The sequence below is a fragment of the Nicotiana sylvestris genome, chromosome 9 (genome assembly GCF_000393655.2).
Source record: "Nicotiana sylvestris chromosome 9, ASM39365v2, whole genome shotgun sequence".
In the NCBI taxonomy this organism is placed as follows: Eukaryota; Viridiplantae; Streptophyta; class Magnoliopsida; order Solanales; family Solanaceae; genus Nicotiana; species Nicotiana sylvestris.
In genome coordinates, this window is record NC_091065.1 from 58,454,125 (window position 1) to 58,470,483 (window position 16,359).

The following is a 16,359-nucleotide window of genomic DNA, read 5'->3' on the forward strand; positions in this document are numbered from 1 at the left end:
GATTCAGAGATTGGAGATACCGGAGTGGAAGTGGAAACGTCACTCTCGATTTTATGGTAGGATTTTCACGGACCTTGAAGAAATATGACATCGTTTGGGTTATTGTAACTTTATTCCGGTGTGACTTCTTATTTTGTAGAGTGGTTATCTCATATCTATATCCAAGAGATTATCCACTTGCATGGCTTGCCCATTTCCATCATTTTTGAATAAGGCACGCATTTCACATCGTGGTTTTGGAGACTAGTGCAGCGAGAGTTGGGCACACGAGTTGAGTTGAGTACAACATTCTGACGGGCAGTCCGAGCGCACCATTCAGATCTTGGATGATATGCTACGTGCCTGTGTTATGGATTTTGGGGGTTCATGGGATCAATTTCTTCCATTAACACAGTTTGCCTATAACAATAGCTTCCAACCGAGTATCCAGATTACTCCATATGAGGCCTTATATGGGAGGACATATTATTTTCCGGTTGGTCAGTTTGAGCCGGGGAGGCTAAGTTATTGGGCACTAATTTAGTTTGTGATGCATTAGAGAAGGTAAAGTTGATCTAGGAGCAGCTCCGTACAATGCAGTGCAGACAAAAGAGTTATGCTGATAGGAAGGTTTATTATGTTGCATATATGGTGAGTGAGAAGGTTTTGCTCAGAGTTTCTCCCATGAAGGGTGTGATTGGATTCGGGAAGAAGGGCAAGTTGAGGCCTCGGCATATTGTTCCTTTTGAGGTGTTTGAGAGGATTGGAGATGTGGCTTACAAACGTGCCTTGCCACCTAGTCTATCGAATGTTCACCTACTGTTTTATGTTTCTATGCTCCGGAAGTATTATGGTGACCTTTCACATGTTTTGTACTTCAACATGGTTCAGTTAGATGGGGATTTAACTTATGACGCGGAGCCGGTGGCCATTTTAGATCGGCAGGTTCCAAATTTGATATCAAAGAATATTGCATCAGTGAAAGTTCAATGGAGAGGTCAGTCAGTCGAGGAGGCTACTTGGGAGATTGAGCGGGAGAAATAGAGCAATTATCCACACCAATTTGAGACTCCAAGTATGATTCTAGACCCGTTTGAGGACGAACTTTTGTTTAAAAGGAGGAGAATGTGACGGCCCGACCGGCTATTTTTGTATTGTAGCCCCATTCCCCTAATCTTCTATGTTTGTTTGTGGTTATGTGACTTGACGGGATAGTTGGTTTAGTTCCAGAGATATTTCGGAGTGAATTGGGACACTTAGTCCCAAAGTTGGAAGCTTAAGTTGGAAGAGTTGACCGAAGTTTGACTTTTATGAAGACAACTCTAGAATGGAGTTTTGATGGTTCTGATAGCTTTATATGGTGATTTTGGACTTAGGAGTATGTACGTATGCTAATTTGGAGGCCCGTATGTTGATTTGATGATTTTTGGAAAAAGTTGGAAAGTTAAAGGGTTGGAAGGTTGAGAGGTTTGATCGAGAGTTGACTTTGTCGATATCTGATTTGGATTTCGGTTTTGGGAGTTAGAATAGGTATGTTATATCATTTATGACTTGTGTGAAAAATTTGAGGTAAATCGGAGTTGAATTGATATGGTCATTAGTTTTAGAAGTTGGAAGTTTATTAGTTTTATTAGGCTTGAATTGGGGTACGATTCATGATTTTAATGTTGTTTGATGCGGTTTGAAGCTTCAAGTAAGTTCGTATTGTATTTTAAGACTTGTTGGTATGCTTGCACGAGGGCCTCGGGTGTGTTTTCGGTTGAATTCGGACTCATTTTGGACTTGAAAAGACTGTTGAAGGGAGCTCATTTCTGATGTGATCGCAACTGGACTTGGCCGCATGTGCGGTTAAAGGAGAACATATGACAAGAAGGCTGGGTAGGGCTGTGTCTACAGATACAGACGAAGAGCCGTAGAAGCGGAGCCACAAGTGCGGCCTTTGGGTTATAGGAGCGAAGGTGAGGTTGGAGGAGGTTGTCCGCAGAAATAGAAGATTTTGCGCAAAAGCGCTATGGCAGATGCGATATTTTTCCGTGAAAGCGATTGTCTGAATTTTGGAGGGAGCCACAAATGCAGCCAAACTTCTGCAAAAGCGGGACCGTATGTGCGGTAAGTGGTCGTAGGTGCGGATTCACTATCCGTGTTATATTTCAAAGGGTTTCATTATTTTTCTCATGTTAGGAGATTTGGAACTCTGCTAAGGGCGATTTTTGAGAGGGTTTTTGCTACAATTGAAGAGGTAAGTGAAGTTTATTTTATTTTGATGATGGATATTGATTACCCATTAATTATTATACCTAGTTTATGTGTGTTTGAGGTAAAATTTTGGAATTTTAGACCACGGTATTGGAGAGTGAGATTTGGTGATTTGCGGATTAATTTGTAGATAAAATTGGATGAAATTAGTATGGTTGGACTCTTAATTGAATGGGTGTTAAGAATTTGTGAATTTTATCGGGTTCTGAGGTATAGGCCCAATGTTGAATTTTTGTATATTTGATCCAAAACTTTAGCTTTATCATTTGGAATTATTTCCTATGGCTATTGTTGATGGTACTAAGTTATTTTGGTTAGATTCGAGCCATCTAGAGACCATCAATAATAGCCATAGGAAACACGATTTGGCTTGTTAGATGAGACCATCTGAGGAGTGATTTGGCTTTCTTGAGGAAAGTATCTTACCTAAACGTGGTTGAGGCACTGGTTGCCTAAATTATTTGTAATATCTACATGCTATGAGTGGCGTATATGTCTGGGGTTGAGACCATATATGTGCATCGGGGTACTATTATTATGCTCGAGGTTGTGCTTAGGCTATGATATGCCTTGAATTAACTGCTAAGCTTCAAGATGTGATGTTCTCCTATTTGTACCTCTTTGTGAGCTATTTGTACTATATTTGAGATTTCATTGAGGTTATCTTCCCGGTTGAACTTGATAAACTGCTATTTCATGATGAAATTATCGGTTCTAGCAGTGATAGCACACATTGCATATGCCTATACCATAACATGTTAGTTATACTAGTCCAGGAGTTTGAAACTTGATAACCATTGATCATGTACATGTATTCTCGTATATTTTCTTTATGTGTGTTATGATCTGGACTGGTAGCATGTGATCACGTTGGCGGATTATGATTATTAGCATGTGAGTTATCCATACGGTTGATATTATTGGCACGTGAGTTATCCGTGCAAATCTAGATATTGATATTATTAGCATGTGAGTTATCCGTGCAACACGTGAGTTATTCGTGTTGTTGATATTATTAGCACGTGAGTTGTTCGTACAACATGTAGATATGTATCCATCTCCCTAGGGTCACCCTCTCATGTTTCTCTCTTGATGGTGTACACGCGGATTTGAGGAAACTGATCAGTGATTTGGTTCGGATATAAGATCTTGAGGAAAATCTGGCCAATGTTTGTTTTGGATTTCACATTTCATCTTTACTTACAATTTTTGTGGTTATTTACCTAATTTATTTGCATATCATCCTTATGTGTCGTATCACTTGCTGAGCAGAGTACTTGAGTAATTGTGCGCACATATACACAAATAGTTCCTTCTGTGCTTTATACTTGATCACATCACTATTTTGCACTTGTTGAATTTATGAAAGTATACCGGTTATAGCAGATATCAATTCTTGCTTCTTTTACCTCACCGAGGTTAATTATGATATTTCCTGAGTACATTGAGTCAGTTGTATTCATGTTACACTCTGCACTTAATTGTGCAGATCCAGGTATCAGACCCAGTCATCCGTAGTCGAGGTTGGTAGCATACTCATTTGCTAAAAGACGAGGTAGAACTGCATTCTTGACCGCAATTTTGGCGTCTCTTTCCTTATGTATTGTTATCTTTATTTTAGACGGTATTGTAGTTGGTCATTTCAGACTCATATTTTCGTATTAGAGCTCATGACTCTATATTTACTAGTTTCTAGGAGACTTATTGTTACAACCCATATCCACATGTGTTAGTTCATGCCATATATTAGTTAACATAAATCCAAGAAGGAATTATCTTTGAGATGATAAGAAGTCAATCCTATTGGTCTTAAGAGATACAAGAGTGTATAAGGGTGATTAACCAGTATTAGAAGTTAAACGAATCAAGGATGTTGTAACTCGTATTTTCAGGTAATCTAGCGGTGCTTAATACACTCAAGAGGTCATTTATTAAGGTATTTTAATCATATAATATCTGTATCATAAGTCTTGAAGTCAAACGAGTTATGAAACAAAAGTCGACAAAAGTTGTCGCAACTTAGGTTCATAATTTTACTTAAACATTAGGTCAAATGTTTCTAATCTTTTCTCATAATTTACAAGGAATTACGGGGTGATCTACCCACCAAATTAAAGATCTATGAGTCTAGTTTCCAACGCATTAAACCGTTCATCGATACGATCTCGGAGTAGAGAGATATTCGCGTTTTCGCGAGACTGCGCCAAGCACCTCTCTATGGGGCCCACTAAGTCGGTTTAAGATATTTGGACCTATATAGGATGACTCCAACCCGTTTTAAATCATTTCTTTTCACTATTTTCAGACCTTAGAACCCTAGAAACATCCTCTCAAGGTTCTCTCAAGATTCAAGACCCAAAAAGGGGCAAACAACACAAATCAAGTGTCGGGAATTCCGTGGCGCTAGTAAGTCTCTTGTTCTTCTTGTTGTTGCTCATTTTTGTGTCGTTCCAACTCGTGTGGGAGGTTGTTTTAAAGGGTATATGTTCTGTAAATACTCCCTAATGTTCTTAATATTAATCCTAGGTGATTTCAAGCCTTCTAAAGTGATTCTAGTGCCGAAAAACACTAATTGATCGCTAGTTTCATTTTTTTGTTGTTGTGGCAGCATTGGAGGGATATTTCTTGGAAATTTAAGGTCAAATTGGAGTTTTTCTTTCTGTATAAAGGTAAGGAACCTCTTACTCTATATGTATTTAAGATTATCCAAGTTGCGGCTAAGCCATTGAAGCTAGAACTTGTGAGATATATATCGAAAGGTTTGGTAGTAGTGTTATTGTTTTGTGGACTGTTTTGCGTTGTTGTTGGGCTGCGTATTTTACTACTATCTTGTGGAGTTTTGGAGGAGGAAGGGTGTGGAGAAACACCATATATATGTAGGTTTATGGGCTGATAGTTATTCGTAACATTTCCAGGTTGTTTGACACGACTACGGTGGTCGTCGTATGTATGGAGTGATTAGGCTGTGTGTGGACTATTTCGGGAGGCTCAATATGTTTATTATTGATGATGTTTGGGCTGTTTGGTGATTGTTTTGAATGGTGTGAGGTCATATATATAGGGGAGGTGCTGTCCGTTTCATCGTAAAATAGTTTGTGGTCGATACATAATAGTTATGACGCTTAAATGATAACGATAGTATCGTTTCTCTTATTGTAGACTAAGGAGTTTTGACAATTGCATAGCTTGAGATTGGGGCAGTATATACAAGGTATGTGAGGCTATCCCTTTCCTTATTTTGCACGACTCCGATTGCACATAATGTAATGAACGATCTTCCAAGATACTCTACTCTTAGAAGCTAGCAGTACTTACATTGTTTTCCCTCTTATGGAACGATTGATGTTAATGTTGCTTCTCTTAGTATTATGTTATCAATGTTGTTGGTACTTCCTGATTCTTATAAGGTTCATAGTGAAGACTTAGTCCTAATAACGTGTACAGAGGATACCGACCTTACGTCACTCCGAAAGGTTTAAAATGTGATTCCATGAGTCGAGCATGCATTATATATATGTATCTATTTTACTCTACCGAGCCACGCTATAGTTGGCCGGGTACGGCACCTATTGTGCAACCACTGATCAGTTGGGTTTTACCGAGCTCCACGTGGCCGGGTACGATTCTACCGAGCCTATTATGGCCGGGTACGATATGATGATGATGATGCCCACAGAGGCGAATGCTTTAAAGGTTTATGTATTTATACATATGTATCATGCATTTCATGTAAGTAGCCCTCAGAGGTACTAAGATGTTACAGGTTGTATATTCTCTATCCTTGCTTACATTACTGATCGTATTTATGGTTCCTTGCCTTACATACTCAGTACTTTATTCGTACTGACGTCCTTTTATTTGTGGACGCTGCATGTCGTGCTGCAGGTCCTGATAGACAGGCAGGTACAGCTCCCCCACCACAGTAGATCAGCGGTGATTGGCGAGATCCCTTCTCCGGACTTGCCTTGGTCTTGGTATGCAATTTTTGTTATAGACATTATGGGTATGTCGGGGCCCTGTTCCGGCTATGTTGCAACACTTATGTTCTTTTAGAGGCTCATAGACAGGTGTCGGCTCATGTATAGTTTGGTATGCCTTGTCGGCTAGTTTTTGTTGTATAGTCTTTCATAGTAGCGTGGTAGCTCATACCTTATATGTAGTTTCTTGATTGTCTGGTCATCCCCTGCTATGTATATGCATGCCATCATATTTTATTGCTGGTTGTCCATGATCTAGGTCTACCATTTATATTGATCTCGTCAGCCTTAAAAGATAATAATGAAGGTTAGATGAAATGTACGTTGGTGCTCGGCAAGTGTGGTCGGGTGCTAGTCATGGCCCTTCAGTTTGGGTCGTGACAAACTTGGTATCAGAGCAAGTCTGTCCTAGGGGTTGTCTATGAGCCGTGTCTAGTAGAGTCTTGATTATGGATGTGTAGCGCGCCACATTTATAATCAGGAGGCTACATGACATCTAGGGTTGTTACCTTCTTCCTGAATCTAGATCGTGCGTAGAGTTGAGTCGTAAGTGTTTGTCTCTAATATTCACCTTGTTTTTTTTCAGTGATGCCTTCGACTAGGAAGCAAACGATTAGTAGGCGGCTTGATACAGCAGCGGGAGAGGGTACCAGTCAGGTGCCCCAAGTCAGAGCAGGACAAAGTGAGGCTCAAAGTGAGATGCCCTCTCATACCTCATCTACTCCATCTCCTCCAGAGGATATTAGAAGGCACCCAGCGCCTCCAGTTCCTTCGTCTGACACTCCAGACCAGGATATGCGGAGTGCTTTGCAGTTATTGACTAGCTTGGTAGCTGCTCAGGCTCAGAGGCAGAATACAGGTGCTGCTGAGAAACCAGTTAGTACAAGAGTTCGTGATTTTATTAATTTAGACCCTCCAGTGTTTACCGGATCAGACCCCAAGGAGGACCCACAGACGTTTATTGACCAGGTTCATCGTACACTTCGTGTTATGCATGTTAGTGATACAGAGACAGTAGAGTTGGCTTCTTATCGGCTACGGGATTTAGCGGTTCTCTGGTATGATAGTTGGGAGAGATCCAGGGGTCCGAACCCTCCTCCAGCTGTGTGGAAGGAATTTTCTGAGGCCTTTCTTCGTCACTACTTGCCAGTTGAGATACGACGAGCTAGAGCTGATAAGTTCTTGAACCTTAGACAAGGTAATATGAGTGTACGAGAGTACAGTATGCAGTTTGATTCTTTGGCAAGGTATGCTCCCCATATGGTGGCCGAGATGAGTGATAGGGTGCATATGTTCGTGAATGGGTTGGGACCACATCTGATAAATGAGTGTACGACAGCCTCCTTGGTGGAGGGCATGGATATTTCCCGTATTCAAGCTTATGCCCAGACCCTAGAGGATCGTAAGCGCCAGCAGAGGGCAGTTAGGGAGCAGGATAGAGGCCAGCATAAGAGGGCGAGATTTGCAGGGTATTCTGATGACTTCAGAGGCCGCATCAGGCCACAGTTTTCGAGGAGTTCGGCGCCACCTGTAGCTAGTGCTCCTCCACAGTTTCAGAGGCCTCGATATGATCGATCCTATTCTGGTCCAGGTCAGAGTTCGCGGGCATCTGGCTCGCAACATCACAGGGATACTAGTCAGATGAGACCCCCAACACCACATTGTGATCAGTGCGGCAAGGCCCACTTTGGACTGTGTCGTCGAGGTTCTGATGCATGCTATTCGTGCGGGCAGCCTGGCCATATGATGCGGGATTGTCCTAATAGAGGAGGTGATGGTATGGCTCAGCCGACTGGATCTGTGTCTGGTTCTTCCTCATCAGTTCGACCTCCAGCACGGGGTTTTCAGCAGTCGACAGGTCGTGGTAGGGGTAGAGGTGCAGTGCCGAGTTCGAGTGGTGCTCAAAATCGAACCTATGCTCTAGTAGGTCGACAGGATCTCGAGTCGTCTCCAGATGTTGTTACAGGTATTATATCTGTGTTTTCTTATGATGTATATGCGTTGATTGATCCGGGATCTACATTATCATATGTTACACCCTTTGTGGCTAATAAGTTTGGCATTGAACCTGAATTGATAAGTAAACCCCTCGCGGTATCTACTCCGATAGGAGATTCTGTGATTGCTAGAAGGGTATATAGAGGTTGCACTGTGATGATTTGTAGTCGTCAAACCTCGGCAAATTTATTTGAGTTAGAAATGGTTGATTTTGATGTGATAATGGGAATGGACTGGTTGGCCTCATGCTATGCAAATGTTGACTGTCGTACGAAGATGGTTAGGTTCCAATTTCCGGGTGAACCCGTCATTGAATGGAAAGGGAACATTGCTACACCGAAAGGTAGGTTTATTTCCTATCTTAAGGCAAGGAAAATGATCTCAAAAGGTTACATTTATCATCTCGTTCGCGTTAGGGATGTGGAGGCGAAACCGCCTACTTTACAATCAATCCCTGTGGTCAACGAATTCCCAGATGTTTTCCCAGATGAACTCCCAGGCCTTCCTCCTAAAAGGGAGATTGAGTTTAGCATTGATGTGTTACCTGACACTCAACCGATCTCTATTCCTCCATACAGAATGGCCCCGGCAGAGTTGCGAGAGTTGAAGGTGCAGTTGAAGGACTTGCTGGATAAGGGCTTTATTAGGCCTAGCACTTCACCTTGGGGTGCACCAGTCCTATTCGTGCGGAAGAAAGACGGGTCGTTACGGATGTGTATCGACTATCGACAGTTGAATAAGTCTACTATAAAGAACAAGTATCCACTTCCAAGAATTGATGACCTGTTTGACCAACTCCAGGGTGCCAAGTATTTCTCCAAGATTGATTTACGTTCAGGGTATCATCAGGTAAGGGTTAGGGAGAAAGATATTCCAAAGACGGCCTTCCGGACAAGATATGGGCACTTTGAGTTCTTGGTGATGTCGTTCGGGCTAACAAATGCCCCAGCAGCTTTTATGGATCTCATGAATACTATATTCAGGCCCTATCTTGATGTGTTCGTGATTGTATTCATTGATGACATTCTAGTGTATTCTCGTTCGGAGGCGGAACACGCGGGCCACTTGCGGATAGTATTACAGACGCTTCAGGATCGTAAGTTATATGCTAAGCTCTCCAAATGTGAATTCTGGCTGAACTCAGTAGCATTCCTTGGCCATGTGATATCTGATGAGGGTATTAGTGTCGACACTCAGAAGATCGATGCAGTAAAGAATTGGCCGAGACCTACAACACCATCAGAAGTCCGCAGCTTCCTAGGACTAGCAGGATATTATAGGCGGTTTGTAGAAGGATTTTCCTCTATATCATCACCATTGACTAAGTTAACACAAAAAGCTACCAAATTCCAGTGGTCTGACACTTGTGAACGTAGTTTTCAGGAGCTGAAGAATCGATTGACATCTGCACCAGTGCTCACTCTTCCTGAAGGAACAGAAGATTATGTGGTATATTGTGATGCCTCAGGTATAGGTTTGGGGTGCGTATTGATGCAGCGTGGGAATGTGATTGCTTATGCATCAAGACAATTGAAGAAGCATGAAAAGAATTATCCAACCCATGATTTGGAATTGGCTGCAGTAATATATGCTTTGAAGATATGGCGGCACTACTTATACGGCGTCCATGTTGACATCTACACAGATCACAAGAGTTTACAATACATCTTCAAGCAGAAAGAGTTGAATTTGAGGCAGCGTAGGTGGCTTGAATTATTGAAAGACTACGACGTCGAGATATTGTATCATCCCGGTAAAGCCAATGTTGTGGCAGATGCTCTCAGCCGTAAATCAATGGGAAGCTTAGTACATATTGAGGCGGGTAGATGGGGGTTGATTAAAGAGCTTCATCAGCTAGCCAATATGAGAATCAGATTGTTAGACTCTGATGACGGAGGTGTTACTGTACAGAATACATCAGAATCATCTTTGGTAGCCGAGGTAAAAGCACGACAATATGAAGATCCTATCTTAGTACGATTAAGAGAAAGCATTCAACAGTGTAAAAGTATGGCTTTTAGGATCGGAAAAGATGGGGCACTGAGATACCAGAGCCGATTGTGTGTGCCTAATGTGGCAGGGTTGCGAGAGAAGATTATGAATGAGATTCATCAATCCCGATATTCCATCCATCCCGGCTCGACAAAGATGTATCATGATGTCAAGGAGCAGTATTGGTGGGATAATATGAAGAAGTCTATTGCAAAATTTGTAGCCCAGTGTCCCAATTGTCAACAAGTAAAGATAGAACATCAGAAACCCGGTGGATTGCTTCAAAATATAGAGATTCCGACCTGGAAGTGGGAGGTGATTAATATGGACTTCATTATTGGATTACCTCGCTCTTATCATAAGTTTGACTCTATCTGGGTGATAATTGATCGACTTACAAAATGTGCCCATTTTCTGCCAGTGAAGACAACTTACACGGCTGAAGATTATGCGAAGTTGTATATCAAGGAGATTGTTAGGCTTCATGGTGTGCCCATATCTATTATATCAGACCGAGGAGCTCAATTTACGGCTAACTTTTGGAGGTCTTTCCAGAAGGGTTTAGGCACACAAGTAAATCTCAGCACTGCATTTCATCCGCAGACTGACGGACAGGCTGAACGTACCATTCAGACACTGGAAGATATGCTACGAGCATGTGTTCTAGATTTTAAGGGGAATTGGGATGATCATCTTCCACTCATAGAATTCGCCTATAACAATAGCTACCATTCCAGTATTAAAATGGCCCCATACGAGGCACTATACGGGAGGAGATGTAGATCACCAGTTGGATGGTTCGAAGTCGGTGAAACAGAATTATATGGGCCAGATTTGATTCACCAAGCTATTGAGAAGGTGAAAGTGATACAGGAGCGATTGAGGACGGCACAAAGCAGGCAAAAATCTTATTCTGATGTCCGACGTCGTGATCTAGAGTTTGAGGTTGGTGATTGGGTTTTCCTGAGGATCTCACCAATGAAGGGTATTATGCGTTTTGGGAAGAAAGGTAAGCTGAGTCCAAGGTATATCGGGCCGTATAAAATTCTTCGACGGATTGGACAGGTTGCTTATGAGTTAGAATTGCCATCCGAATTGGAATTTGTCCACCCGGTATTCCATGTATCTATGTTGAGAAAATGTATTGGAGACCCTTCTCGAGTCGTCCCTATCAAAGATGTACAAGTTACAGAGGACCTATCATATGAAGAAGTGCCAGTGGCGATATTAGATCGGCAAGTCCGCAAGCTGAGAACAAAAGATGTAGCTTCCGTCAAAGTATTGTGGAGGAACAAAAATATGGAAGAAATGACATGGGAAGTAGAAGAGGAGATGAAGTCTAAATACCCTTACTTATTCCAGAATGAAGATAACAAGGATGCTGGTGGAAGACAGGATACATTGGAAGAAGAAACGGCTCTATGAGGTAAGCAATAATTTGAGAATACTCCTCCTTAATACAAAATGGTGATATGTAGATAATGTAAATACGCATAATGCTTTGTGTAGACTTGTGAAACCATATGTTGGGCTTAATTACTTGCAAGTTTTGCTAGTGACCATTTTATAGGGGAAAATTGATCGGAAATTTCCATTGGAATCCACGATGATTTAAACTCCCCATAAACCCTTACATTCGAGGACGAATGTTCCTAAGGGGGGAGGGTGTTACAACCCATATCCACATGTGTTAGTTCATGCCATATATTAGTTAACATAAATCCAAGAAGGAATTATCTTTGAGATGATAAGAAGTCAATCCTATTGGTCTTAAGTGATACAAGAGTGTATAAGGGTGATTAACCAGTATTAGAAGTTAAACGAATCAAGGATGTTGTAACTCGTATTTTCAGGTAATCTAGCGGTGCTTAATACACTCAAGAGGTCATTTATTAAGGTATTTTAATCATATAATATCTGTATCATAAGTCTTGAAGTCAAACGAGTTATGAAACAAAAGTCGACAAAAGTTGTCGCAACTTAGGTTCATAATTTTACTTAAACATTAGGTCAAATGTTTCTAATCTTTTCTCATAATTTACAAGGAATTACGGGGTGATCTACCCACCAAATTAAAGATCTATGAGTCTAGTTTCCAACGCATTAAACCGTTCATCGATACGATCTCGGAGTAGAGAGATATTCGCGTTTTCGCGAGACTGCGCCAAGCACCTCTCTATGGGGCCCACTAAGTCGGTTTAAGATATTTGGACCTATATAGGATGACTCCAACCCGTTTTAAAGTCATTTCTTTTCACTATTTTCAGACCTTAGAACCCTAGGAACATCCTCTCAAGGTTCTCTCAAGATTCAAGACCCAAAAAAGGGGCAAACAACACAAATCAAGTGTCGGGAATTCCGTGGCGCTAGTAAGTCTCTTGTTCTTCTTGTTGTTGCTCATTTTTGTGTCGTTCCAGCTCGTGTGGGAGGTTGTTTTAAAGGGTATATGTTCTGTAAATACTCCCTAATGTTCTTAATATTAATCCTAGGTGATTTCAAGCCTTCTAAAGTGATTCTAGTGCCGAAAAACACTAATTGATCGCTAGTTTCATTTTTTTGTTGTTGTGGCAGCATTGGAGGGATATTTCTTGGAAATTTAAGGTCAAATTGGAGTTTTTCTTTCTGTATAAAGGTAAGGAACCTCTTACTCTATATGTATTTAAGATTATCCAAGTTGCGGCTAAGCCATTGAAGCTAGAACTTGTGAGATATATATCGAAAGGTTTGGTAGTAGTGTTATTGTTTTGTGGACTGTTTTGCGTTGTTGTTGGGCTGCGTATTTTACTACTATCTTGTGGAGTTTTGGAGGAGGAAGGGTGTGGAGAAACACCATATATATGTAGGTTTATGGGCTGATAGTTATTCGTAACATTTCCAGGTTGTTTGACACGACTACGGTGGTCGTCGTATGTATGGAGTGATTAGGCTGTGTGTGGACTATTTCGGGAGGCTCAATATGTTTATTATTGATGATGTTTGGGCTGTTTGGTGATTGTTTTGAATGGTGTGAGGTCATATATATAGGGGAGGTGCTGTCCGTTTCATCGTAAAATAGTTTGTGGTCGATACATAATAGTTATGACGCTTAAATGATAACGATAGTATCGTTTCTCTTATTGTAGACTAAGGAGTTTTGACAATTGCATAGCTTGAGATTGGGGCAGTATATACAAGGTATGTGAGGCTATCCCTTTCCTTCTTTTGCACGACTCCGATTGCACATAATGTAATGAACGATCTTCCAAGATACTCTACTCTTAGAAGCTAGCAGTACTTACATTGTTTTCCCTCTTATGGAACGATTGATGTTAATGTTGCTTCTCTTAGTCTTATGTTATCAATGTTGTTGGTACTTCCTGATTCTTATAAGGTTCATAGTGAAGACTTAGTCCTAATAACGTGTACAGAGGATACCGACCTTACGTCACTCCGAAAGGTTTAAAATGTGATTCCATGAGTCGAGCATGCATTATATATATGTATCTATTTTACTCTACCGAGCCACGCTATAGTTGGCCGGGTACGGCACCTATTGTGCAACCACTGATCAGTTGGGTTTTACCGAGCTCCACGTGGCCGGGTACGATTCTACCGAGCCTATTATGGCCGGGTACGATATGATGATGATGATGCCCACAGAGGCGAATGCTTTAAAGGTTTATGTATTTATACATATGTATCATGCATTTCATGTAAGTAGCCCTCAGAGGTACTAAGATGTTACAGGTTGTATATTCTTTATCCTTGCTTACATTACTGATCGTATTTATGGTTCCTTGCCTTACATACTCAGTACTTTATTCGTACTGACGTCCTTTTATTTGTGGACGCTGCATGTCGTGCTGCAGGTCCTGATAGACAGGCAGGTACAGCTCCCCCACCACAGTAGATCAGCGGTGATTGGCGAGATCCCTTCTCCGGACTTGCCTTGGTCTTGGTATGCAATTTTTGTTATAGACATTATGGGTATGTCGGGGCCCTGTTCCGGCTATGTTGCAACACTTATGTTCTTTTAGAGGCTCATAGACAGGTGTCGGCTCATGTATAGTTTGGTATGCCTTGTCGGCTAGTTTTTGTTGTATAGTCTTTCATAGTAGCGTGGTAGCTCATACCTTATATGTAGTTTCTTGATTGTCTGGTCATCCCCTGCTATGTATATGCATGCCATCATATTTTATTGCTGGTTGTCCATGATCTAGGTCTACCATTTATATTGATCTCGTCAGCCTTAAAAGATAATAATGAAGGTTAGATGAAATGTACGTTGGTGCTCGGCAAGTGTGGTCGGGTGCTAGTCATGGCCCTTCAGTTTGGGTCGTGACACTTATCATGTATTAGTTGTATTTTGTTATATTAAGGTTTCAGACTCGTGTTATTTATGCATATTTCATTATTTTCGTTCTTTATTATTATGTTCGGCGTGCCTAGCAAATGTGTTAGCGCCATCACGACAGAATGGAATTTTGGGTCGTGATAATCCATGATCCTGTACTCCTAGTCACATTATTAAAAGTTTAGGGGCAAAAATATTAATTATAAACTTTGTATTAAGTTTGCTTGTGGTCCTAAGTCTCAAGAGGAGTGAAATGTCCTTTGGAGTGTGGACACCCAACATAGCTCATACTATTACGTATAATATATTTGGAATAATTACGCGACACAACAAATATATATACATTATATTTACTCTTTGTGGCTATATTTTCATAAAGTTATTATTTGTAGCTATATTTGAATTTTATAGCAAATTCACATTTAGTACTAAATAAGAGATTAATTATTTTGATCTAAAATAAAAAAGAAACAAGCTCTCGTATTTCAATTACTTAGAACACTTGTTTAGTTAGCGGAATGAATAAGTTCGATACAAGGCGTATGCTTTGTATTGTATATGAAAATATCTCTCTCTCTCTCTCTCTCTCTCTATATATATATATATATATATATATATATATATATATATATATATATATATATATATATTGGGAAAATAGGAGATGAGTTGGCACCTCTCTTTGGCCAAGGATCCTATTTATCTAATTTTTCCTTTTTTTTATTTATTTTTTTCTCCTTTTTGTCTAATTTTATGCTCTTTTTATGCTTTCAATTTGTATCTGTTTCTATCTATTCTTTAATTAAATCCTCTTAATTATACCTCCCACTCTTTCGTTTTTCCCCCTTCCATTTATGTCATATTATAAAGACTCCAAAAATTTCCTCATTAATTGTCCAAATAATTGCTCGTGTTATTAAATTACTTTACGGATACAAACGTTTTGTATTCCGGCCTTGGCCTGAAATTCTTATATTTTCTTTCTTTTGGGTTATGTTGCAAATCTCTTCCTCTTTCAATCTGAGTTTTTTTTTGGCTATCAATTCATATGTTCTACAAGAAGCATCTGCTACTATCAGCTTACTTCCCTAGAAAAATTGCATTGATGAGGTCAAGAAGAAAAGCAAAGAATCTTAGCAATTGTTCAAACAATTCATGTAATATATACCTATCTTTCATCAAGAAAGGTATTTTTGTCAAAATTGTCTCATAGATTCTTAGAAAAATAGATATTTGTTTCAGCATTTTCCTTCTTTATACGTGGATGAATATTTAGAGAATTTCTTTGTATACTCTAATATTCTTCTATCTTTTTCTTCCAATTGAATTTCTGGTCAATTAATTTATTGTTTAAGATTCATAATTACTTAGATTCATATTGTAGGCTCTATTGAAAATATTGTGTATGGTTAAGTTTACCAACGAATAGCTCTCTATTGCAGACAAAGGATTATACTGCAGACAATGAAGAGGTTGTTGCATTCAACAAACCTCAGATCATTCAGCTTGAAGGAATTAGGAATGTAACAAAAGCATACAAATTATATTTAATGACTTTTGATGCCGGTGAACCACAAACATTTTATCAATGGGCTAAGATATTTTATATATTGGTGTATGTCTTAAATGTCTTAAAAAGAAGAATATTTAAGAGAAGGTGCCAACAGAAGAGACGAAGATCGAAATAAAGTGTATTTCACAACTTTGATTGGCCTTTGAAGTAATTAACATCTTTAGGCTTTTGCTATCTATAAGTTGAAATAACATTGAGTAGTGATTTTGTCTTTATAGAGTAGTAGCTTGCATGAGATTCTGATATTCATT

General features: G+C 40.0%; 1 protein-coding gene across 1 annotated transcript; it reads left to right on the forward strand.

Annotated features, from left to right (window-relative positions):
• Positions 1-573: 573 nt before the first annotated feature.
• Positions 574-1,023, forward strand: LOC138877630 (uncharacterized). The gene has a single exon (XM_070157255.1). The coding sequence runs from the start codon at positions 574-576 to the stop codon at positions 1,021-1,023; it is 450 nt and encodes a 149-aa protein (XP_070013356.1).
• The last annotated feature ends 15,336 nt before the right edge of the window (positions 1,024-16,359 follow it).

Excerpts from the sequence above, each read along its gene's own strand:
- LOC138877630 (XM_070157255.1), top strand. The coding sequence starts at position 574 with ATGCAGTGCAGACAAAAGAGTTATGCTGATAGGAAGGTTTATTATGTT.